Below are 27,619 nucleotides of genomic sequence, written 5' to 3'. Positions count from 1 at the left end.
TTAGTATGTATTTTTCTTTTTCCCTTTCTTGAGCAATTGTAAATATTTTAAGTAATTGATGTTAAGTAACCCTACACACACACTTGAGAGATTTAGAATTTGTGTTTTTACTCACATCAACCCGGACGATATTTATATCATCCTGAACGATCGAGATCAAAACAGAAGTTCTAATCAAGATTTCTTAGTTAAGGCAACCGTAATTAACTTATCGGCCTGGACAATACTTGTATCAGCCAGGATGATATGCTTAATACATAAAGAAATAGTCGCCATGATCAATTTAGGTATTCTATATTTTTGGAAATCGGCTAGGACGATCGTGAGATTGGCCTGGACGATATGACACAATTATGCCTAAATTGATCCGACAATTAAGGAAGCAATTAAGGATGATTGATACGATCACATCATCCTGGATGATCGCAGGCCCTTAGTTGCTCCTGGCCGATCAGGATCGGAAAGCTCGAATTCAGGGCGATGCTCTGGACGATTTTCCTCTTATTTGAACTAATCGTTCGGGACGATCGTGAGATCGGCCTGGACGATCAAGCTAATTTTCAATCGTCCAGATCATCTTCAGGGCGATGTTCTGGCCGATCGTCTGTGTTTTGAACTGATCGTACAAGATGATATTATTATCGTCCTGGATGATAAAGTCGGCAACTTGCAATTATTGAGCTCCTTTGAAGCTCTTCTATTTAAGAGCTCTTGTTCAACATTTTTGAATATCCTTGGCTGCTGTCTTGATCTGAGAAAACCTAAAGGAGAGAGAGAGAGAGAGAGAGAGAGAGAGAGGGAGAGGGAGAGAGGATCTTGTGAGTCGTGTTGTATATATTTTTTTTTAGATGTAATATTATATTATTTTAATTATATTTATATATAATAATATATTATAATATAATATATAATAATTATATAATTATATATTATATATAATATAAGGGAAGGAGAGAAGGATCGAGTGAGGGAGGAAGGATCGGGTGAGGGAGGAAGCCTGATCGGGCTAGGGTCGGCCATGCACGAAGAGGGGGAGTCGGGTAGCGATTGGAGCCGAAGGAGCGAAGTCGATCAGGCGTCTGGGTTCAGCCTGCTGGGGTCGGTCGGAGGAGCGAAGTCAGATTGCAATGAAGGAGCCGAAGAGCGGCTCGTTCCTTCTCTGGGAAAGAGCCGCAAAGCGGTGTGTGCAATCTCTCGGAGGAACGAAGTCGGACGGGATAGAAGGAGCCGCCACAGGGAGTGGAAGAAGTGGCGCGTGCGCTCTCTGCATGTGAAGCAACGGAGCCGAATAGTAACGACGAAAAGAGGATGAAGGGTGAACCCTAGACTTCTCCTCTGAAGCAATGAATTCGAACGACTAAGAGAGGGCCGTAGTTGGAGATATTGAGCGAAAGTTCAGTTTTTTTTTTGTTCTCTACTTCTCCCTTTTATCATGAAGTAACCGGTTATTCTGCTAAGAGATATGTCATTTTGGCGAGATGGGGCCGGCGTGGAGGTATGTCGGTTGTTCTGAAAAGAAAACTTTTTTTGTTATATATTTTTATATAGTCAAGAAATTGTTGCATTTCCCAAATCTTTCAACTTTTGTACATCAGGATTCAAGCCATTTGGAATATCCTCCTCTATCTCAATCTCTCCCTCTTCTTTGTCTTCAAAGTCTTCCAAAAGCACACTGAATTTGTTAACATTCACCACTCTTATAGGTGAATTGTGAAGCACCTCCTCCTCTATGATTTGAGTAGAATTAGCAGTGACTTCAACTTCGGTTTGGTCACCTTGCTTTTCTTTATTGTTAGATTCTCTAGCTTTGAAAAATCTCTTTTTCCTGTTTTTAAAAGCCACATGTATCCATGGACCATACTCAGATTTGTTAGTTTGAGTATTTTCCATAGCCTTTCCCTTTGCTTCCTTATTGAAAATAGCAATATGAGTATTACTACTAATCTCACTTTCTTTCTCCTCCTCCTTAGTAGGACAAAGATTGATTTTATGTCCAATTTTTCCACAATGATAGCAAAATGAGGAAATTTTTTCATATTCTATTTTTTGAAAAAATCTACCTCCCATGCCATCAATCGAAACTCCACCTGGCAATTTTTCATCTAAATTTATTCACACACAAGCTCTAGCTAATTCTCTTCTTCCCCATTTGAACATGTTACCATCAAGGAATAAAGGAACACCAACCTTTGAAGCAATCTTTGTTATATTTATCTCATCCCAATAATTTAAAGGGAGATGAGGCATTCTGATCCAAACAGGGGAGGATAATCCCTTCAATGAAAGAGGGGAGAAACTAGGAGTCCATTTGTCAATTCTCACAATCTAACCTCCTATATACCATGGTCCTCCACTCATCACATCTTCCAAAGCATCTTGTGACTGAAATGAACATAAAATCCAGTTTAAGCCCAATGCAGTCAAATGGAATGAACAAAATTTACTCCATTATTTCCTTAATTCCCAACAACAATCAAGAATAGGAATATTATTTCCTTATACTTTGACCACTAGCGAGTTCTTCAATACTGAAGCATTTGCATTTGCATGGTCTTCATTAAGTTTGATTGCTATTCCATCATCAGACATTTCAGCATAAATAAATTCTGGATTCACCTTCATACGAACAGTTGACATCCATGTGTTTGAGTAATTTTGAGCTTCAGTCAGATTGTCTCCATTCTTCAATATTGCTATTCCAGACGGCTTATTCAAGTTCCTTCCATTTCCATGATTTACCGGATCAGAATTTTCAATCGAAACCAGATTCTAATCTAATTCGATGCTAGTTGCCAAATCAATTGGGTCACCAACAATGGGATTAATAAATCTATTCACCTTTAGCTTCAATCTAGATGATGAAGCTTCACCGTCATTTTTCCCTGGAACTGGAATTAACACCTTTTGATTAGGTGATTTAGGTAAAATTTGAATGGCTTCGATTGCCTTTCCTTTGCCTTCGACAATTATGTTTTGTTGAACTAGTGGACGAAACCCTTCACGAATCCGCAATGCCGAATTCCTTGGATGGCCATTATGAATCTTTCCTTCAAAAGGCTTCATCTGATCTTTGTAGCTTCCAAATCTTCCGACCATTCTGATAGGAATGGTAGAAGAATGTCGAGTTAAAGGAGGATGATTCACCGGCGGTGGCCGGTGCTCTTCCTCCGTCATTGGGGTCTTCCCACGAAATAGCACGAAACTGAAATTTGAAATGACTTTTGCTAAGTAGCTCGTTTGTAGCCTTCAAAATCCTATAAATAAATGATAATGGATAATGTACACAACACAATAAAATTTTCAAAAAGATCTTTTTGGCTAGTAGAGAATTTTCCTCTTGCGTCGATATCTTAGTCATCCCTTACATTTCTTCTTCTTTTATACTCTCCATCTGTAATTATAGGTTCATTTGCTCTCTAACTAGACCTACCAATAAGATCAGGTATAGCCCACACATAAATTTGAATTCAATATATTAAATATTATTTATTTTAAAAATTAAATATTGGATTAGAATAAATTTTTTTAAAATTTTTATAAAAAGAGACATTTTGTAATTACTAAAATAAGAAAAAGGTCTAAAGGAACTCAACAGTCAACCCTCCATATGATTTCTGGAATAAATATCTCCCAACCCACCCGGAAAACACCACGAAGATTAGGTTTTTTCTACCATTCGTTCCTTACCTCGCCGCCGTTGCTGAGATGGCTGCCTCCGCTTTCGCTGTCTCGATGGCGCGGGCCGGTCAGTCTTTCCGCTCAACACTAAGTACAATGCTCACGAAACGCTTATTCCATTCCCCGTTTCCCTCTTCCCGGCATCCCATCGGTCTTGTTTCTTCCCTGGTCGGTGATGTCGTGCGCCGCCGTCCGATGCCTTACGCTTCCGTACGACTGGTAGCTGGAGGCGGCGCTGCTAGGCTCAACCCTATCCGTTGCAGAATCAATCGGTCAGGGGACTCGCCCTACTCACCGATCAACTCGGGTTCTGGTGGTGGATTCAGTGATAGGCCACCGACTGAGATGGCTCCTCTGTTCCCTGGATGCGATTATGAGCATTGGCTCATCGTTATGGATAAGCCAGGCGGGGAGAACGCCACCAAGGAGCAAATGATCGATTGCTACATCAAAACCCTAGCAAAGGTCGTTGGAAGGTGGTACTCCTATTCTATCTTTACTGTTTTTTTTTTTTTTTTCATGCAGTAAATATTTTATTTTCTTTTGGGCTAAATGTTTGCTTGTTTTCTTAGTCCTAGTTTGCAATGGGATGTATTTATCATGTTATGTGGTTGGCTGTATAAGAAGATAATGTTATTTTTTACTGTTCAGCGAGGAGGAAGCAACAAAGAAAATCTACAATGTCTCGTGCGAACGCTACTTTGGCTTCGGGTGTGAGATTGACGAGGAAACATCTAATAAGCTTGAAGGTTAGTCACTCGGTGTTCCTTTGGCATTGTAAGAATGAATATGCAGCTATTTATGCAGAAACGAGCCTTTGATGTCCTTGTCTAAAATAATACGTGATTCACTTGTTAATGAATAGTAGCTTTTTGATTAAATCCAACTGAAGAACTGCAAGTTGGATTGCAAATTGCGGACTATAAACCCATAAGATAATTACATTTGGTTATTTAATGATAATTTAATATTTATGTGAATAGTTAAATAAAATCTGCCTAAACTTAAGTGGTGAAGTTTAAACTACTACTAATTCAACTTCAGCATATAAGCAAAGAAATTTTGTAATAAATTTTAGCTTAAAATAAGTATATTTTGAATCGCCCGTGGGAATTTATACATTTTTTTATTTTTGATCAAAAATTGAATCTTGTTTAAACTTGTTTTAATTTTGAACTGATTCACAATTGACCAAGTCATTTTGAGTGGATTCAAGAGCTAGATTCTTAACTTGAGAAAAAATGTATTTATTTTGTGCCAAATTAACTTGTATATATACATACACACCATGTTACTTTTAAATTTAATATTTTTTAATTCCTTAAAATATATTATAGAAAATGTGAAATATAATCATATTTTTAATAAGCTAATAAAAATAAAATATTATGGACTCAATCTTCCCGTAACTCTAGAGGCTTTTTACTATTTTCTATGTTAGTGGAAACTCTCTAACATCATATTATTTAAAAAATGATTATGATACTAACCCACATCATGATGGCAATTCGGCAAATAGCTCAAACAAACAAGATGCACGCTCGCCTCGTTGATCCAACAGGTGGTGAAACATACCAACATGGATACAAAACTACTAGTGGACAAACGCTAATAAACAAGTGGACATTTTAGTAAGAAAATGAGTTCATCAAGATGTAGTTGCTGTTGTAACTAACTTTAGGGGTGTACAACTTTGATTTTCATGAGTTGTCATGGTTGCTTGTATTAGTATATCTTTGTCATAATTTCAATGAACTGATGAGAACTATAATCATTGTGGGGAGTTGAGATGGACCTTCTTCAAGAAGTTTTAATGAAATATCCTGGACCAAACATTTTTAAATTTCATCTTCTATCTTTGGTTTTATTCTATGTTTTCCTATAATCTACATTTTCTTCTAAAACTCACACAGGTTGTTTATCTTCTCTCCACAATTCCCATATTAGAGTTGTTGTGCTTCCATTTTCTTTCATTCCCTATCATTTGTTGCTCTCGTTGACTCCTTACGCAATTACGTGGCTGAATATACATGATCATCCATCAAGATGAATAATTAATTCACTTTTTTTTTGAGAAGAAATGCAAAAATGCATTAGTAAGAAAAGAAAAAGCCTAAATACAAACTACTCAAGCAAAAGGCAACCTATCACATTCCTCCTTCAACATATTAACAAAGAAAGGAGGAATATTATTCTCACTAAAACATGCCAACTAAGAAGCAACAAGAACTAGAGAGAGAAAGTTTCAAATTTCTTTTTTCCGGGCTCCTCAGCCGGCGATCCTGCGGATGGAAATACTATGGAGGCGGATGTTCGCCGATCATCGACGGACAACACGAACCATAGGGATGTAAATTCCAGCCCAACGAGGGAAATTGATGGTGGAATCGTTCTTAAAGAACAATCAATTTCAAGATGATCAATGGATGCAGAGGAAGCTCGAAGAAGGCGATCAAGAGGAATGCTAGTGATTAACGAAAATATTGGTAATGTTTCCAACATCTTCAAACAGGTAGAAGGTAAAGGAAAGATGGTTGATTCAAATTCTGATATCAATACGCCCAGCGCATTGAAAAATTGGAATCATCGGTGAATAGCCATGAACTGGAAGCATCTTCTTTAGGAATGAACATTTTTGTTCAAATATTTGGAAATTCAAATGCAATCCATGGTAACAGTGCGAAAAATTCGAATCTCCAGAATTCAGAGAACAAAAATGTTTTTCCTAAATCATACAGACAGGCAATCCAATCGGAATTGGTTTTAGAACAGTCTAAGGAGACATTTGCGAATCAAATTATTGATCAAATGACTGAGAGGAATGTAGTTAAATCGACAATTGACAACGTATGGTATAAAAACCATATATCAAATTAAACTTCAGTGAAGATGAATCAATGTTATCAGCAGACGGTAAAGCTGTGCTTTTAAACAAGGAAGCCGAATTCAAGAATGCAAAGGTGCTCGGTAAGTCCCTGGTTTGCAAAGTGTTTGGCAAAGACATACAACCTCAGGTTGTATCATGGGAACTTAGAAGACAATGGGCTAAGTATGACAAATTCCATTTCACCACTCTAGGAATGGTATGGTTTCTCTGCTCATTCAAATCGATGGAAGCAATGGAAGGAGTTCTGATGGGAGGACTGTGGTTTGTGAATGAACACATAATTGGTATGGATCGCTGGACTCCAAAATTTTCATCCTCGTCTATGATGGGGCTTTCATCGCCCATTTGGATCCGAATGCCTCATCTACCGCTGCAATGTTGGGACGAAAACAATATTGCAAGAATTGCCTCTAGAGTGGGAACACCATTTATGCTAGATGGCAACTTGTTCCATTGGGAAAGAAGAGAATTTGCCAGAGTATATGTCCGAATAAAACTTGATCAAAAACTGCCAGTTGGAGTTTGGGTGGAAAGCATGGGAGGAAGATTCTTCCAAAACTCGAGTATGAAAGGATATCAAGTTTCTGTTTTGATTGCGGTAGAATCGGACATGTAAAAGGCGAATGTGACAAACAAAATTATGTTGAAATCATTAATTCTTCAGATGAAATCTCTCTAGCTTCACAGAAGATGAAGGTCGTCGAAGATAGCAGTGCTTATGGTGAATAACAAGAGAAAGAAGCAAAATGTTGCTTTCAATAAAGAGATAACCAGAAAGACAGCTGCAAGAAACATTTCACACAAAAACATATGGAGAGCAACAGTAGATCCTGTTAATTCGGAAAAGACAGAACAACAAAGCAACAAAATGATGGAGACTCTTTTAGTTCATGACAATCGAGAAATAGAAGGAGAAATTTTTATAGACAATGTGAAATGCACAGAACTGGAATGTACTGAATTAGCTAAACCTGATCAAGGTCACATGGAAGGCAAAACAACTGAAATTTACATGCTACATGGGACAGTAAAACAGAGCAGGAAGTTACTCCCATAAGCAACTCTTTTGAAATTCGGGAAGAAAATGGGGTAGATAATCCAGTGAATGCATTGAATGAATGGTCTGAGATACAAGATGAGCATAATGACAATCTCAAATTGGTCAGGAATGTTGTACAGGAAAGCAAAAAATCCACAACCAAGGAGTAGGTGGATAGCATCATTTTGATTTCTAAGGTGTCTAACAGTAAAACCAAACTGGCCAAGGAAATGAAAATGCTAGGACCTCTAAAAGGGAATCACAGAACGAGGAAAGGTGATGGATGAGTAGAGAAGGCTTGGGCCTCAACCCCACATATACGTTAATGTCTTCAATTTTGCTTTGGAATTGTAGGGGAGCAAAGAAGAAAGAAGCCTCCCACTACTTAAGAAATATGGTTGGAGAAAATGGTATGTTTTTCATTGGTCTGATAGAAACTAAATTGGAAAAATTGGGAAGTGAAGAAGTCAGAAATTTGGTTGGGAACGATAGGGAGTTTTATCATGAAGCAGCTTCAGGAACCTCTGGGGGTATACTAGCTCTCTGGAAATATAGAACGGCCTCGTTTACAATCATTGTCTCTTTAAAACAATGCATTATAGGCAATCTTACCACTCCAAAAGGTATTATTTCCAAAATCTGTATTGTATATGGTAACAAAAATCTGTATGAAAGAAGGAAGCTATGGAAATTGATAGAAGAAAACATGAATTGCGAAGAGCCGTGTTTAGTTGGAGGTGACTTCAATTGTCTAATGAACAATAATGAGAAGATTGGAGGGAATAATTTTATATTCTCTCAAGGCCCGCAGGAAATGAAGGAATTTATGACTAATAATGACTTCCATGACATTGTTTTTAATGGTCCAAACTTCACTTGGTGCAATAACAAAGAAGGCCTAGCTAGAATTTGGGAGAGGTTGGATAGAGTTTGGTTAAATTCCAAAGCTTTAATGGAATTTTCAAATGCAATTGTAAAGCATCTCCCTAGAATCTCTTCGGACCACTGTCCAATCCTGCTTCAGATTGACAATAAGAAGCTACATAATAGTAGAGAAATCAGATTTGAGAACATGTGGTGTTCATATGAGGCTGCAAAAGGCATCATAGCAAAATCTTGGAGGAAAAATGATTTTGGTAATTCTAGTGATATTCTTCAAAGGAAAATTAAAAGGTCTCTAAAAAACCTTTACTTTTGGAGTAAAAACAAGTTGAAAGAACTGAACGTGAAGATTCAAGAGCTGAAAATCGAGATTCTACAGTTACAAGACAGAGAAGCTAGAGACGGAGGTTTGAGCTAGGAGAACCTTATTATCCTTCGCAGTAAGGTGATTGATTTCAATACAAACCTGACTAGAATTTCTACATGGTGGAGACAAAGATCTAAATGTCAGTGGATGGAAGAAGGTGAAAAGAACACTAGATACTATCATACCTTTGCAATGGCTAAGAAAAGAAGCAACCGAATTTTACAAATTGTAAGGGAGGATGGATCACTGGAATCAAATCAAGAAGTTATTCATGAGATTATGGAGAATTATTACTCAAAGAAATGGGGCAATCGCAAGTGCAGTTTGGTGGATTGGCCTAAATTCAATAATTTTGATTGCATTCATGAAGACAACATCAATACACTGAAAGCTGATTATACCAAAGATGAGCTGAAAATGATGTTAAAAAATGGACAACAATAAATCTCCTGGAGCTGATGGTGCCAACGCCTGCTTTTTCAAGAATTACTGGAATATTATGGAAGAGGCAACTTGGAATGCAATTGATGAGTTTTTCAAATCAGGCAGGATGCCCGAGCAATGGAAGGAGACTGTGGTTGTGTTGATTCCAAAAGTTCAAAATGCTAAAGAATGCTCCAAGTTCAGACCAATTTACCTCAGCCAAACGGTCTATAAGTTAGCAGCTAGCATGATCCTCAACAGATTCAAAAGTTGCCTCCCAAAAGTCTTATCTGAATATCAAGGGGCCTTCATTCCGGGCAGAAGCATTTCGGATAACTGCCTTATTGCTTAGGAAATCACCAGCAAGATGAAATCGTCAGTGGCCAAGCCGGGATATTTTCTTTTGAAGCTTGACATGGAACAAGCATATGATAGCCTGTGTTGGGAAACTCTAAACCAAGTATTGAAGCTCACTGGTTTTCCTGAGAAATTGATACAGCTGATAATGCAATGTGTCTCAATTCTGAAATATTCTATAGTGATAAATGGTAAAAGAACCAATTGGATCAATGCTCGCTGCGGCTTCAGACAGGGATGTCCTATGTCGCCAAGTTTATTTATTTTATGCTCTGATCTTCTTTCTAAAGCTCTCCATGGTAGAAATGACCAATTGGGATGAGATTATCTACGAATACGGAGAAGATAACACATTTGCTGTTTGCAGATGATGTCCTGGTTGTAGCCGAGGCCTATAGTAGAAATGTCAGAACTTTGAAGCATATTCTCAAAAATTACTGTGGCTGGACAGGACAAGCGATAATCTCCCAAAAATCCATGGTCTTATGGTAAAAATGTCTCAAGGAAAAGAAGAAGCAAATTGAACAAAATCTTGGGATTCAAATAAGTCGAGGAACTCAATTACTTGGGTATCAAATTGGCTTTGAGGAGACTAAAAACTGAAGACTTCAACAACACCATTTACAAAGCTATGAGCAAACTTAACTCATGGGGAGCAAGATGGTTATCTCTGGCTGGCCAAATTATACTCATCAAATCAGCTTATTCGAACATGATCTCTTATCAGGTAGCTCACTCACTCATTCCTAAAAGTATTTTGTTGAAAATTGACAAAATATGTAGGAATTTTTTGTGGCACAAAGAAAATGAAAATCAAGGCATGCACTATATTGCTTGGTCAAATCTTTGCCTGCCCACCAGTTTAGGTGGATTTGGCATCCAAGGAGCATCAGAAAGATAGAGACCTTTAAGAGCGAGAATGGCGTGGATGTATTTACAGAACAATGATTCATTACTCAATAAAATTCTCAAAAGAAAATATGGTGAGAAAATCTGGGAGGAAGGAATGAAGAGAGGATCTTCATCAGCTTGGAAAATTATTAAAGAAGGAATCAATTTTCTGAAACCAATTGTAAGATGGGAAGTTAGTGAAAGCATAAACATTATTAATGACAATTGGATCTTAGACCGAAGTCTAAACACTTGGCCAGCAACGTGCAATGCCACAACTCTCTCAGACAAAAAGTATCTTTCCTTATGGATCACGGCGGCAACTGGAATTTAGAGAGAATGTCTGAATTTTTCTCTATAGACATGATAAAACTCATTCAGCAAATGGAAAAAGGGGAGATTAGCAGAGAAGACAAGATAGAACTGATTTGTACCAATTATGGGAAAACTATTTCATCTCTATGTGCTGAAGCCATCAACAGGAATCTTAACAGTAATTTCAGCAAATTCACTTGGTTGAAAAAATTGAAACTCAACCAAAGAACTCATCTGTTCCGGTGGAGAGCACTGAATGATGCATTACCAACTAATGTATGGTTATGTCATAGAAAACTAGCAAGCAATTCAGCTTGTCCTAGAGGATGCCAAATGGTTGAAGATACAGAGCACGTTACTACGAAATGTAGTAAACTAACTGAGATTATACTAAAACTGAGACATTGGGGATTCAACGTTCCATCCTTCCAAAATCTTAATGAGTGTATTGAGGAACTTAAATCTAAAGTAGACAGTGGCCTTGCAAAAAATTATGCAATGACTGTTTATTTCAGTTGGAGGTCATGGAACCTGGGAAAACATGGAAAACCTGAGTTTTCCATTGCATACACAGCAGCTGAAATTATCTCTCAAGCATCCTACCTTCAGTCAGCACCAACCGAGAAGAACTGGAGCACCAACCGAGAAGAACTGGAACACCAACCAGCAATTGCTGCCCAAATCTTGGTGTTCCCCTCCCGAAGGTTGGTTAAAGTTGAACGTAGATGCGGCTTTGTTGAAATCCAATTCGGCTGGAGTAGCAGGACTGCTGAGAGACTGCAAAGGTAGAATGATATGTGCTTATGGAAAAAGATGATACATTGGGACATTGCTCATTTGGAACTTAAAGCAATTCTCACTTTGGAAAACTATATTCAAGATTGGTTTTGTGAATACAAAGGATTAATCATTGAAGGAGACAATGTGAATATCATAAAGATGCTCCAAGATTCTATAAGCTTGAAGACCAATAAAGGTAAGAGAACGGATCTCTCATTCTTACATGTTTTCAATAATATTTTCTTTCTCTTTACTCCTAGAGAATGTAATAAATTGGCCGATTATTGTGCCAAGCTAGCTTTGTTAGGCGATTTTTTTTGGGACTCTTTCATTGAAACAGAACTTCCAACAAGTTTTTTACACTTGTTTAGGAAGGACTGTCATAGAGTCCTGTTTTTGTTGCCATATGTAATTTTTTCTTGAGTTTCATCAATGCAGTTTGCATCTTTTATTCAAAAAAAAAAAAAAAAACATGCCAACTAAAATTGTACTCACAAGCTAAGTTAGCACAATAGTTTGCTAACTTATTACAATTACGATTAACAAAATTAAATAACACATTATTGAATATCTTTAAGAATAAAAGATCTTCTTCTAAATGTCGTTCCATCCTCTTCTCCGGTATGCTATACAATTTATGGAGAAAGTTGATGACATTCCAATTATCTCCTTCAATGATGATACTATTTGCCTCAAACATCCACTATTGAATCACATTTCTTAGTGATTTGAAAGCCAATAGCTCCAATTGAACACTATCCCAATGAACATATCCGCAACCAAAGGTCAATAAAAATCTGCCTATACAATCTCTAACCACTCCACCAAGTTCAGCTTTATTCGATTTACAAAGGGATCCATCAATGTTTATTTTAAATCATTTTGGAGGGTGCCGAGAATTGAACAGTCCTCTTATTAGTACCCCAGTGTCCCAAAATGATTGTCTTTGTGCAAAATAGCCATGAAGCTGATCACTTTAGCCGCTATAACAGCTGCTCTTTCTTCCCCATCACCATGCTTTACTCTGTTTATATTGTTCCAAGATAATAACACCAAAGTAAAATACATCTTAGCAATGAATGAGTTCTTTACCGAAATAAATTTCAGTTTTTCCATACATTCCGTGAAAGAACCGAATACCGGCACAAGAAATCCCCATACATTCAACAAATTAATTACCTGCAGCAGTTCTTGATAACCTTCATGGGGTTCAACTCCATTTAACCTTTTGAGTTAAACATGATTAGGCTAGCAAAATGATGGAAAATCTTGAGCCACCCGTTCAACAGTAGCATGACATAAATAATGGTCATCACTCATTTAAAAATATGCAACCCTGTTATGCCGATGGAAACCTGAATACATGGATAAAAAAAATTAAGCAGAATTATGGCTTCTACAAATTTTTAAATGAGGATAAACTCACTCTTCATTCTATATGGCTAGCTCGATCGAGGAATGGTACCTTTGGTTTTTCGCCTCCTGTAATCATTTTGGCCCTTCCAAGTATTGGTACTTGCATGGAAAACTCACAAAGCTCACATAATCATATCCACGCTTTTTGGCTACCAACCCTAGTTTGGAAATTTTTCTAATCAGGTGACCATTATCTGTGAATTATCTGTGAAAATTTCTTACAAAGCTGTTTTCAATATGGATTGAAACCTGCCATTTGAACAGTTTGCACATTCGTTGATTGGAATCATTAGACTATTGAATTTTCCAAACTCATTGAAGATAAGCTTTTTGATGGACGTCTACCCCAAGCCTCTAATTGCTTAGCAATGTACTTTTATTGGAAGCTCTTCCATCTCTCCTTCCAAACCACTATAAAACTCCTTTCACAAAGCCAACCTTACCAGTAAAATGACCTACAGCATAGAACCCCCTTTTCCTCCAAGGCAATCAATTCAACTTGGGTTTCTTTGTGTTATCTATTCAAGGGCTCAATAATGTCCTAGTCATGTAATGGCTCCGACATCTAGGCAAAATCGTAACCAACTACAATCTATTGACAATGAGTTTTATTAAAAAGGGAGGTCCCATCACATTACAAGGCATTAACACTACTAATATTATGCACATCTAATTTAACCAATTTATTAACCATTCAACCCAAGTTTGCTTTTACGACAATTATAATCTTTGTAGTGTATGCACATCCGAGAGCTATGATGCATCATCACTTCTCCTCAAAGAGACGTGCAGTGTCCGACACTCCTTCGACACGCGTCCGACACTCCTTCGACACGTGTCAGACACATCGAAAATATGTCCAATTAAAAAATATTAAATATAAATTGGACACGCGTGTCCGACACGCGTATCTTAAATATTTTATAATTTTTTTTAATATAATTTCTTGTATTTAAAATTTTTACTTATTTAAAATATAAAAATTAAATTTCTTATTTCTTATCTACAACACCAAATCAATCGCCCTTTCAATATTAACGATAAACACCCTCTTAATATTGATGCCCAATATTTATTGCATAACATCAATTCTCGACTCTCGACAACATTGTCATCTCCTCTCTCGATGACTGATAAACGACATCGACGCCCGACTCACGATATCCTAATATTAATCATTTTAAGCAGAAATTCTAGTTAAATGACTTATTATTTCTAAATTATTTTAAAAATTATACTTATTTAATTTTTTATATATTATTTTTAAAATATAAAAACTATAATACCATGTCCAACCTGTGTCCATGTCTTATATTTTCAATAATTGACGTGTCCCATGTCCGTGTCGTGTGGTATTCGTGTTGTTGTGTCCGTGTTGTGTGGCATCCGTGTTGCCGTGTCCGTGTCTGTTCATCATAGTCCGAGAGGATGGGATAAATTAAATTTGCGGAAGCTTAAATACACTAAATTTAAAATTATTGTGAAATAAAGTGCTAAAGTAGAAATATTGTTTATTTTTTTATTTTTAGTAGCAAATAAAGCTTTTTCAAGAATATGCTTTAAATGCTAAGTTTCATTTTTCTTTGCTGATAAAAAAAGTTCTTTATCAAATTAAATTCAATTTCTAGAGGATCTTAAGTTTTCATAATTGTCGCATCATGATCATTATAGTTAACAATTATCTCCACATATAAAAGTTGTAGTTAAATAAAAAATGAAATGCAAAAAGAAAAAAAAGGAAAAGAAAGAGAGAATGCAAATCAATTCATAGTGGATTGGCTTACCCTCTAGTGCCCACTTTCGAAGTCCTCAACTCGAGAATTCCACTCTCCTGCTTCCAATGAGGTGGAGAAGCTTCTCTATTTCACAACTAATGAAAAATTTCTGTTATACGACTTTTCTACTTGAAAGGTACACCAATCCTAATCACTTCAACTAGGTCGGCAAAACATTAGTACTTGTCGAAATCTTCACAATCCTAAAAACAAAGCTCAAGAAGCTCTCAACCTAAGAGCTATGGTGATGGAGACATCAGAGCATGGAAAGTGCATCAGAGGCGTAGCCGTCGATCTACGACCACGATCGAGTCGATGTAGTTTTGAGTCATTTCATGTATTTGTCTTTTATTATTATTTATGTTTTAATTGTTTTCCCGTTTTACCCCTTACTTAAGGGAGGTCGTATGTAAGCTCTGAGGGCATTGTCGTCTTTTTTATTTTGAGTCCTTTTTGTACGAGGCTATTTATAACCCTCATGTTGCTCTTCTAAAGTTAATGAATGAATGTTTGAATGAAAATTTTCCACATGTTTTGAGTTCTTAGGAGAGCTTGAGAGTTTGATTGGTAAATCCCTAGGAGAGGGAACTCGGATCACCCACCAACCTTGGAGACGGCCAGGTTCGTGGTTCTTCTTCTTTATCTATTTTTCCCTTTTTCCTTCGTCACTTAGCCTCCGGCCTACGGTCCTCCCAAAAACCCAAGTCGCCGGCCACCTAATCCCCACCAACCCCATCGGTTTCACCCTAACACCACCCAACCGCCGGCCACCCTACCTGCCCCCTCCTAACTTCTCCGCTCCTTGAATTATTGCCTATTTTATATTGATTTAATTTGGGGGCAGATCTTGAATTTAACTTCCTCTATTTTGAAATTTAAAATTTTTCCTAAATGACTAAACCTATCTTAGAAAAGTTTCCTAAATTAAACCCTATTTGAATCTCAAATCAATTAGGATTTAATTACAACTTTCTTAATTTCTAAGTCTTAAAATAGCAATTCAAATCTCCCTCATAAATCCCTTCAAGCTCATCATGCCGCCGGCCCTATCCCGCCCCCTCCTCTCTTCCGTCCTTTGTTCACATTGATTCCGTTTCCTAATTTGAGATTTGGCAATTTTAGGTAACTCGAGACTTTTCCAAAATTCAAATTTATTTGAATTTGAAAAGTTGCTTAAAATATCTTTGCTATTTTTGGAAACTTTCCAAACCCTTGTCTTTTGAATTTGAATTAATTTAGGATGAAATATCTCATCCTAAATTTTAGTCCTTAATTTAAGGAGGCATTAAAAGCTCCCTTAATCATCCTCCCAAGCCTTGGATGCCGCCGGCCCCTATAGGGAAAAAGTTAGGAATTGTTTCCTAAAATCAAATCCCAACTTTGGAAACAATTCAAAATTTCCCCTCCTCCCTTTGTCCGAATTCTCAACTAGCCCCACCTATTTAATTCCCCCCCCTCTCGGATGCCGCCGGCCCCTATAGTGAAATAGTTAGAAATTGTTTCCTAAAACCAAATCCTAACTTTGGAAACAATTCAATATCTCCCCTCCTCCCTTTGGCCGAATTCTCACCTAACCCCACCTATTTAATTTACTTCCAATAAAGGAACTCCTCCACTTGGAAGTGAATCCACCCCACCCCATCTTATAAAAACCCTTGAAAATTACTATTTTTAAACATAATGTCTAGTTCTTATAGTCAGGTCAACATAATGGTTAGATTGTACAATCGGATCTTATGATCGTGTAGGATATTTAGCCAATTATAAGAAAAAATCTTGGTCTAATTAGTCTATTCGATCATATTTGTATGGTAAGAAATTTATTGAATTTGTTTTTTAAATCATTTCTTGATTTTTGACCCCTAATTAATATTGCTAAATAAAATTTGAATTTACCTATTTAAGAAAAATTGATAACATTTATTTGGTCTGATTATTATAATTAATTGTACAGTCCAACTTGTATATTATAATGCGATTAATTTTATAATTTTAATTTGAAATTTTCTGTTAATTAATATGACTTGATTATTCAGATTTCCAAAAATGTCATACATAACATTTAGTTCGATGCTAGTAAAGTATGATTTGCTATTAATCAAGTTATTTCAATTAACTAATGATTTCTTTATTTTAAACAGAGCATGAAGTTAATTTAACTCTCACTTGTGTACTTGGTTGTTTCATGAACCCTATACCTATAATATATAATAATACTCAATAAAAAATACAAGATTTTATTTTTGACAATCGCCCGTTTTCTTGGTGGTTTTCTTTCTTCAGTTTAGGTTGAGTCCACTTATGTGATTGCCATTCAAATAGTAACCCATGTACCATTTTACTTTCAACACTTGATTTACTTGACATGCTTAGCTTGACTAGAAGGCCTTCAACAACCTCTAATTCTCAATCACCACAAAAAACTAGCTCACTCCTAATGTTTTTGTACCGCATCATGAATTCGCAGACATCTCTGCTAAACTTAAGCACTTATCATCACCTCGACCTAAAGATTACCAAATAAATCTTAAACCTAGGAACACCTCCAATGAATATATGCCCACATTGTTAATCATTCTTTAAAATATGCTATCAAAAAGCATGCCAAAGTAAATGACCAGAAAGTTTGAAATTGTGCAATCGAGTATTGAGACGTTTTCTTTCCGTGAGGCGAGGTGTAAGCCTCGAGATATTTTAAGGTTTAAGTTTCAATATTAAATCATGAAATTAAGAAGAAATATGCAATAATAAGTATCATATTAACACCAAAGTAATATATTAAAATGAAATTATAAAAAGTCTTAAGTAATGCCATTAAAAATTATATAAAGCTACAAACAATGATAAATAAATAGTCTTTCTCACTCTCAATTCAACATAAACAAGTAATATGAGGTTGTAATTTATAAATTCAAAATTCTCCCCTACTCTCATCAGATAGAGAGTTTTCATTAGAATTATTATTATAGTTAATTACTTTTTCTCCTCTTTCATATAAAAATAAGGAAATGTGATTTCAACAGTAAGAGGGCAATGGAGGGGAAGTATTGATGGTGTTATAGTAGCAGTGGCATAGCAATGACGATAACGCTAGAGTTTAGGGTGCAGATGTGAGGCTACAGTTATTCTCAAGTATAGTTTGATTTAAATAAAGTAAACAGGTTTAATTTAATATATAAAATAAGCTAATATCTTAAAATTATCTAAATTCTAATGTTTGAGGCTTTTGACTTTTCAAAATTGCATTATAATTGTGTTGAGGTGGGTCTCACCCTATTGAGGTATAAGCCTCATATAGTAAATGTGAGGATACCCCTCATTGCTTTTTTTTTTCTTCTTCTTCAAATTATGTTGAGCCGGTCTCTAATTGTATGGTGCTATTGTTTATTCTAGATTAGACCTTTGCTTCGGCTACCCTTGAATTCGTATTACAGATGCAGATATTCACAAAATGGACTTCTGGACACGTGAAGATCACTTCAAATTTACTGTGATGGTGTTTTGGCTTCATTAATGCATCTTAACCTTTCACATTATTATGAATAACATTTTTAAATAATACTTTTGCAAATTTGTAAGTCTTTTTTTTTATTTGACATTCTTGTTTACAACATCTCAATGCAAGCTCACCTTAATTACTTGGGGACAATATTTTGTTACCTCCCACAAAGAAATTACACTTCTGATAGCCCAAATGTTCTTCGGAGAATTCCAGGTGGACTACTTGGGCCATTCTGCATCAGCTGCTGGAGTTGATTCAAATCAATGAAAGATTCAAGTGATTGTTTAGTGCCCCATTCCTAAAAATAGGGTGTCAATATTTGACCCAACCCGGAAAATTCGGGTTGGACCTGACCCGTTTGATAAACGGGTCGGGTTTGGGTTCGCAGATTTGACCCGTTTGATAAACAGGTCGGGTTCGGGTTGACCCGGCGGGTTGACGGGTCAACCCGGCCGAACCCTCGCGCGTCGCCTCTGCCGCGCGTGCCGAAGTGCCGAACCCTCGCGTACCGCGCGTGCCGAACGGCCGAACCCTCGCGCACCACGCGGCCGAACCCGCGCTGCTGCTACTGAACCCTCGCCTGTCGCCACTGCCGGGTCGCAGGTTGGGTCCGGGTTGAAATGTCGGGCCCGTTTGCAAAAACGGGTCGGGTTCGGGTAGACCCGTTTAGATCTGGGTCGGGTCGGGTTCGACCCGAACCCGACGGGTTGACCCGAATTGACACCCCTACCTAAAAAATGTCGAAACTCTTTGCACATTCCTAGATTTGAGTGGTTATCATCGATGTTTTGTCTGAAATTTTGCCACTATCAGTGGAACTCTTATAAACTTGCTTTATTGTGATGCTTTCACTTGGATCACTTAGGCACAACAAGTTGTTAGAACTTTAAATAACTAATTTCAAGTCCTTTAGTGTCGCTATTACTAGATTTCTCTAAACCCTTTATTTTAGAGATAGATGCTTTTGGGATCGTCATGGGGGCTTATCCTTTGCCAAAATAAAAATACCAATCGCCTTCTATTGCTAAATAATCAAACAACTGCATGCAACAAGACTTTACATACATGTGAGAGCTATTCAAGTCGTCAAGTGGTGCTAACACTTGGTTAGGTTCCAAATTTATGATTCACACTGGCAAAAAAAGCATTCTTAAGCTAATTTACCAACTTATCCAAACTCCCGACCAACAACATTTAATCAAACTTTTGGAATATGAATTTACAATGTAATATAAGCTGAGCATATCTAATCCAAATGTTTGAAGATGCCACTTTTAAGAACAACAAGCTGAACTCTCAATGATAATCACATGTCTGATCTCTATGGTGCCCCAAACACTCTCTGAAGAGATAATGATCTATCTAGACTTCCTTTAGCTTAAACAAAAATTGAATCAATAGCCGCATAAATATCCTGCATACGCTATCCATGAAGGTTTGATTCAGTTGGAAGTCAAAGTTAACTTGGAAATCCACTATAAGGACCCAATTGCTCAATTTATATCATGTAGGCATTGTTGGTGGTCACGGAGCTATTCATAGAGCTTTACATTGCATTCTTGAAGATTTCTTTTGGTTACACTTGAAACAAGATGTCATCAACTTTGTACAAAGTTATCCAATTTTCCATTTAATTAAGTTTTAACTACTTGCATCTGCCGGCCCCCTCCAACCACTACCAATTCGAGTGGCAGCTTGGGATGTAATTACTATGTATTTCTTAGTGCGACTTAACAAGGCTCAAGGTAATTCCACAAATATGTTTGTTGTGGATCGGCTCACCAAATGCACCTATTTTACTGCATGTAATCAAAGCTCTTGGTAGTCGCCATAGTATCCATCTTCATCTTTGAAAATTGTTGTCATCATAGAATTCCAATGATAATTATGTCCAACCCCCTCTTCATGAGTACTTTCTAGTAAATGTGATTCAAGTTTTTCAAAGAACCTGGCACCAAACTACAACTTAGCATAATGCACTAGCGGAGATGGATGGCTAATTAGAGGGTAACTAATAAGGGTCTTGAACAATATTTAAATTATTGTGGAATGGATAAACCACGAATAATAGCTGTAATTTATTTTGTGGGTTAAATTCTCATACAAACCTCACTACACCCCTCCATTAACATGACCCCATACCAAGCCTTATAGGATCATTCCTTGCCGTCCATACAATCATACTTGGGTCGCATTGTCAAGCCTTTGATGTCATAAATTACATGACAACCTTGCACGGTACAATAACTCATGTAATGTTGTTGAAAGTGCACTTAAAAGTGAGTTTTAACATCAAAGTGAAGCGATGAACTAGGCACATGGCCTGTCTGTAAAGCTAAAGCGCACAACAAAACATTTGTATTGTGCCACTTAACCATGTTCTGTCGTAGTGCTGTGCACTTGGCTCCAACTTAAAATATTATATTGGTTCATATTTCATAATTTCATTCAACATTTATCACAATAATTAAGCACAAATTTTTACTTTTCTTTATTGTATCTGGTAATTATTAAGTCATTTGCTCATTGATTTTATGTTCTCTTTCCGAGAATGTTTCTTTGTGTCTTTTCTTAACTCTTTATCTTGCTTTATGTTGTCTCTGTTTCTCTGTGTCTTCTTGTCCATTTTTTCATCTCTTATTCATTTATATATTTGTATATATATATATATATATCATGAATGCTTTAGTTGTTAAAGCGTTGCTTCGCTTTACACTTTGTGCATGGCATTATGTTTAGTGCTCTGAAAAGGCTGAGCTCATGCAACAATAAATTGATAAAAATGTAGAGGCATTGACCTTCAGATGGGAGATTTATCCTCTGTTAAGTTACATCAATACATACGAACATGCATTAGAAATGAACAATTTTTCAAGCTAAGTCACTTATGTCTTAGAGCATGATCTGATTTTGCACAACTTATGTGATAACCTTGCATAGGCAGGTCGGCACATGTTGTGTTTTAAGAAGTGCTTATGTCTTAGAGCATGATCTGATTTTGCACAACTTATGTGTTAACCTTGCATAGGCAGCTCGGCTCATGTTGTGTTGTAAGAAGTGCTTTTCAAAGTACATTTTAGTAGCAAATCGAGGTGATGCTCTTGCCTTGCACATGGCTTACTTGTGAAGCACATTCTCACAATACAGCGTGTATTTTTCTCTACTTCACCACATCACATCGTAGTATTCCACGTTTGGCTCCAGCTTAAATCAAAATTCTGGTTCAAATTTTATTACTTAGTTCAACATTTGACACAATAATTAAGCACAAATATTCGCTTTTCTGTATTCTTTTTCATAGTCATGGAGTTGTTGCTTATTGGTTCAATGTTCTCTTACCGAGAGTGCATCTTGGCACCTTATTTTAATCTCTATATCATTTCTCGTTGCCTCCACCTCTCGTGCTTGTTGAACCTCACAAACATTCTTAATTTTTCAGCATTATTCCAGCACTTCATTATTTATATATTTAATTTATTTATTCTCCTTTTTACGTTCAGATAGTTACAAATTATTGTTATTGAACACATCATTATATTTATTGAAAATTATTATCTAATACGGTTTAGTTTTTGGCTAATTAAACTACTGTGTGTGTGCACTTACTATATGTGTAAGTGATATACAAATCATGAATGCTTTAGTTTGTAAAGTAACGCTTCTTTATGTTTTGTGCATTGAAGCAAAAATAAATCTTTGCGTATCGCATTGTAGTTAGTGCTTTGAAAATACTGAGCTCGTGAAATAATATAAACTGATAAACACAAGAAACATTGAACTTCAAGTGGGAGAATTAGTGTAAAGTTACAATAGTTCCGATAAACAACCATCCCAAATGAACAATATTCCAAACTAATGGAACTTTTGGCACACGGGAATGAATAGGTCTTGCTGCGTACAGGAAAATTATGACCTCATTCAAGAATCTACTCTTTCATGTATCCTTGATAAAACATTACAGAGAAAACATATCTTTACGTGCAACCCCATTCCCACAAGACACTTTGAACGATCACCCGGTCTTACACCAGTCCACATGCTTCAATCTGGCCATCTATTTTATGATAACAAGACGCATTATCAGCACCTTATATAATAGGATGGCTTGCCACCTGCAAATGCAACATGGATTGTTGATAACAATTTACATGTTGGCCAAACCTCTGCCATGAGGGCAAGGCCATTCCACTCATGATGGTAATGTAGTGAAACTTCATGAACGAACAAGCTGCAGGCTCCATGTCAATGATGCAGATCCAACATGAGTGAAACTTACGAACATGAATGCAAGACTATCACGAAATGAGTGCATCATGACTTAGCTGCTTCTGTAAGTAGGCTGATAGGTGTTCAAATTCGAGTTATTTAAGTTGTTAAGCTTGTTTGTAATAGAATATTCTTGTTATAATTTGGGTAAATCGATGACAGCTGTAATCATTGTGGGTTGTTGGGTAGAAGTGTCTAAAGCCTTTCTTCAAGAAGATTTCAATGAAATATCCTAGACCAACCTTCCGTGGTTTTGTACGTTATTTTTCTATAATCTGCGTTTACTGGTGCTTTTCAGGTTATTGTCTTCTCGCCCCAGCTGTGGGCTTATTTTAATCATCAATTATCCTCTATCAGATTATAACAGTTTATTCAATTTGTTATTTAAAGTTGAAATCAATTCCAGTCTTTTCAAGACCACTCGAAATAAATTATCATTTTATTTGAAATAGTAAATTAATTTCAAGAATAAGACAACTTGCTCAAATTCTATTATGAGTGAGACATTTTAGGATCAAAATAAGCTTATTTTTCACTCTAGAATCTAGCTTGCAAGTGTACTCAGAATGACTTGGTTAATTTCAAAATGACTAATTAGAACAAGCTTTTATCGAGCAAGAAGTCTTTTTTATTCAACAAAAATACGTACAAACTCACGTAGGTGATCAATATTTTAAACATTTTTAGCTAAAGTTGAAGTATACAAATATAATACTTGATATGTTGAATTATTTGCAGCTAGCACTTAATGGCTTTATGAACTTATCATTTAACTATTTAAATAAATTTCAATTTATCATTTTACTAACAATATATTTATATATATTTCTTTTTTTTATTATCTTCTGAGTTTACCATCTGCAATTGGTAATCCACATAATAGATCCTCCATCGGATTCAATGAAATGTTTAGAATTAATAACATGGGTTCTCCTATTATTTTAAACATGCGTCACATTACTGTCCAATGATTTCTATGTTTCCTTTAAAAATGTCCATTTATTTTTGTGGGAGGATGAAAGCCAGGCATATGTTAATGTATGTTGTTTTTGTTTGTCTTTTTTTTAACTTAAGTAGGAAATTTAGCTGTACAGTTTTCTGTTCTCACAAATTCTAAATTTATAAATGCTTGGGTTTTTGCATTAAATTTTTAACTAATAACTTGTTCCATGGCCCTTTTTTGTTCGTTGCATTACTTTAGGACTTCCCGGAGTTTTATTTGTGCTTCCTGATTCTTATGTTGATGCTGAAAACAAGGACTATGGAGGTATTTTCTCAAATATCATTTGTATAATTTTTATATTTGCCTTTCTTATTTCCTTTTTTAAGAGAACTTTAATTACTTTAATTTCTATTCTTCTTACCCTTTTGTGTAGTGTATATTATTTGATTATCATGTCCATCTTGGCAAACTAATGATCCTTTTAGGAATTTCTGTCTATCCCTAAGACTGATATTAGACTTCAGTTTAGGTATCCGTTTGTACTTATTGTAGTATAAGTTGCAGGTCGATAAAAGCAATATAATTGTCGTTTCTTTTGGCAATTATCTTTAGAAGTCTACGATATCATCATTTAATTTGAGCTTGTTTTAGAGGCATTTTGGTCAGCTTCACGTACTGGTGGATATGTCTATTCGCATCTTAGAAAAAAAAATGTTGCAAGTTATATAGGCGAGATGTGTTATTTCATTTGGGTGTATTTTCAAATCCCTTCATCTTGGTCTAGTTGACAAACCCATTAGGTGATGTCTCTCTTTGTATGCTACCGTGATTATGGACAGATTATCTCGTTTGTCATTTTATCTTCCTGTCATGTGTAGTTTCATGTTTTTTGAGAAAGTGAGGAAATGATTAGGATTATTTCATTTGTTGGTAATTTTTAAACCTTTTTTTTACCCTAGCAATATTTATTTCCTTATAAAAAAACCTCTATCTGGTAATAATTTTTGTGGCAGTATCTTGTAATAAATGCTGCGGAAATGTGCTTATAGTTTCTTTAGAAATTCTTGCGATGTAGCTGTCGTTCAACAGTGGAGAGAATCAAAAAATTGATTGGGGGATTTACATACATACCACTTTAATTTATTTAGTGCATCTTTGTCAGGCAGATATGGCATTTTCTAACCGTGCATAACTAAACTTGTAGATTGACATCAGAGTTGTGTCCATCGATTCAATGCTTCTTTGAAAGGAATTACTGAGCGGTGATCATTTAACTGCTTATTAATGGATTATGAATGCTTAAATGTATCCTGCAAAAACAGAAAGTATTCATATACACTAGCATTAAATGATATTATTTAATTAATAAGTTTTGGATGTATGCTTACCGCCAAGCCTCTCTTGATGGTCTAGTCTACCTCGTACATTGGGTTCTTTTAACAAATTACTGCACTCTTTTGAATAGAAAGGTATCTATGGTTTAAGATTTTTGACGTCGAAGTGATGGATGAAAGTTCAATAGATCATTGTGAAACCAATTGAACTATTGAATACCACATCAAGAGTGAGGTGAATTGGTGTTTTAAATTTTTTTTTTCAAAAAATTTTCTATTTGAATTACACAATAATCAATTTCAGATTTATAAAGCCATGGTATTGTGAGATAAATAAGTCAACGTCAAGGTGCTACAGGTAAAGTGCTACAGCGCTGCGAGTCGGACTGAGCATTTGATGAGGACATCGAAGATCAACGGCTACGTTCGCGTCTATTTAATTTGAAATATTTTATGTATTTGATTTGTTATTGTACATTTCCCTTTCTACCCTCACTTGAGGGCTTTTGTCTTTTGTTTGCCTAGGGGCAATTATGTTTTTTTATTTTCCTTCATGTATTTGGCTATTTAAGCCTTCTCCCTCCTCTTGGAGAGTGGAGGATGATTATTGCTAACAAAAATTTTGGTTTTGGATCTCTTTGTGAGTTCTAGAGTTCTCTTTGTGAGTTCTCAAGTGAGGAATGCCTAGGAGAGGCTCAAAGCAATATCCAACAACCCCTTGGTGGAGCTCATGGTTCCTATCTTTTTCTTCTTCTAATTCTTCCCTTCTTCCCTAGCCGCCGGAGTCCCCACCTGCAAGCCACCCAAGCCACCGGCCTCCTCCCCAACCATTTCCCCTCCACCTCAAGAGAAAACATTCAAGCTCTTGGCCGGAAGAACCTGACCCCTGCCCCTTTAGCCGCCGCCCCCCTTGAGTTTCAGCCGCCGACCACTTCCCCACCACCTGCCGGCCATCTTGGCCCCGGCCTCTCGCCATACGCCCACCACCCCTCTCTCCGCTAGCCTTCGAATTTGAAATTTCAAATTCTTTCCAAATTAGGAAATCCAATTTAGGAAAGTTTTAATGATTAAATTCAATTTAAAATTAAATCAAATTGGATTCAATCAATTCTCTTTCCAAGTCATCACCACCTAATTGGAAACTCCTCATTCTCCCCAAATCCCCTCCCTCCTCCTTGATGCTGCCGGCCCTATGATGGGTCCCCATTGATTGCTTAATTAATTCCCTCTTCCATGTTTGAAATTCAAATTGATTTCAAACATTTTTCCCTCTAACTTTTAAAACTGAAATTTATTTCAGTTTTATTCCTAAACCACTCATCCATCTCTCTCATAGGCTATTAATTGCTACCCAATTTTCCTCCTTGATTCCTTTTAAACCGCCGGCCCATTATGGGATGGTTGCTGCTCAGGTTTTCTGAGTTATGAGGTTGCTATCCAGAAAATTTTCAGCCGTATAAGCATCTGACCTGCTGCCCCCAAATCTTGGTTGCTGCCCAACGGCATCTTGAAGAATTCCAGCGAGGGAAACTTGAATTCCGGCCTCCTAAAACCTTCAAACTTCTGGTCGCTCTTCTACAACTTGCTGTCCACTGATTCTACAAATCTCCTAGCACCATAGCTTCATCCGGAAGGTTCCAATTGATGTCCATAATCTGTCCAAATCAGAAACTGCTGCTGTCTTGAAGATCCACATCTTGTCGTGGCTAATCGGTGGTGCGAAGAAGCTCATGGTGGCTGTCCTAGTCGTCCCCAACACTCAAATCATCCTGCAGGAGTGCGTATCTCTCTTGTCTTTGGGTAAACTCAACATCCGATTCCCTATCTTCATAGTTACATCCTTGAATGTGAATTTATTATCTTCATGAAGATCATATTAATGCGTCTCCGCTAAAGCCTAGTAATTAGAAGAGTTGTGTGAGGGATCTTTCATAGACTAACCTTATTGTTAGTATTGTAATCTATTGTTGGAACTATCCATGTATGCAATGTTGGATTAAGCTGGCTATCTTTTGAACTTAACTTCTATGCATGTGAGATAACCTAAGCTAGGTACCACTTTAATATTTAACTTATCGTTCAATTCCGCATAAGATCTTGCTTATTATTGCCTCTACATCTAAATGTGCAAACTTCTTTAAGCATCTCATCTTCCCATGATTGTTCAACATCAGCATTTTTTCTTATTTCACTTGAAGGGTTGCATCCTTTTATGTATTGTAAAGTCTCTATATTTGTTCTAAGAGTAGAACGGTATGAGAAGTAAATAGAGATATTGAGAGAGTGTGTGCAGAGTGATATGCACAATTTCTCTTATTTTCATAATAGATTTATTGGTCTGGTGTGGCTCCGTGATTTCGGATTTTCCTAAGTTAAATCTTGGTGTTCTTTTCATTGTATTTTTTTTTGTTTGTTTTTCATTGCGTGTCATTATATCATTAATGACTTGAGTATAAGCATTATTTTCTCATTTATTTTCTAGAACTCTTTAGAACACTTCTCTTAGAACTTTATCATATGCTTTGTTTAAATCAATAAATATCATATGTAGATCCTCCATACTTCTCCATCAAACTTCTCAACAAATATACATCTTCCATAGTAGACCTACCTGACATGAATCAAAATTAATATTTAGAAACATTAACATCATGTTGTAGCCTATACTCAATTACTCTAGACTCGATCAATCCTCAGTTCATGGATATCACGCAATGGGACTCACCCTTTGCATGTAGAAGTTTGAAATAGTCTCTGAAATCCA

At 36.4% G+C, this 27,619-nt stretch overlaps 1 protein-coding gene across 3 annotated transcripts; it reads left to right on the top strand.

The window, feature by feature from the left end:
* The first annotated feature begins 3,608 nt into the window (after nucleotides 1-3,608).
* Nucleotides 3,609-25,641, top strand: LOC110111918 (multiple organellar RNA editing factor 5, chloroplastic/mitochondrial-like). Of its 3 annotated transcripts, none has more exons than XM_028694929.1 (4): nucleotides 3,609-4,154; nucleotides 4,330-4,427; nucleotides 23,780-23,845; nucleotides 25,507-25,641. In XM_028694929.1, the coding sequence occupies exons 1-4, from the start codon at nucleotides 3,706-3,708 to the stop codon at nucleotides 25,518-25,520; spliced, it is 627 nt and encodes a 208-aa protein (XP_028550762.1). In that variant the 5' UTR covers nucleotides 3,609-3,705; the 3' UTR covers nucleotides 25,521-25,641. The 3 variants fall into 3 exon arrangements, with proteins under 3 accessions (XP_028550762.1, XP_028550761.1, XP_020699649.2); XM_028694928.1 differs by lacking the exon at nucleotides 25,507-25,641 and adding an exon at nucleotides 25,214-25,260; XM_020843990.2 differs by lacking the exon at nucleotides 25,507-25,641 and adding an exon at nucleotides 24,726-24,890 and having other exon boundaries at nucleotides 3,610-4,154.
* Nucleotides 25,642-27,619: the final 1,978 nt, after the last annotated feature.

Source organism: Dendrobium catenatum, unplaced genomic scaffold, assembly GCF_001605985.2.
Source record: "Dendrobium catenatum unplaced genomic scaffold, ASM160598v2 fragScaff_scaffold_596, whole genome shotgun sequence".
NCBI lineage: Eukaryota > Viridiplantae > Streptophyta > Magnoliopsida > Asparagales > Orchidaceae > Dendrobium > Dendrobium catenatum.
This window is presented reverse-complemented; position numbering and strand designations above follow the sequence as displayed.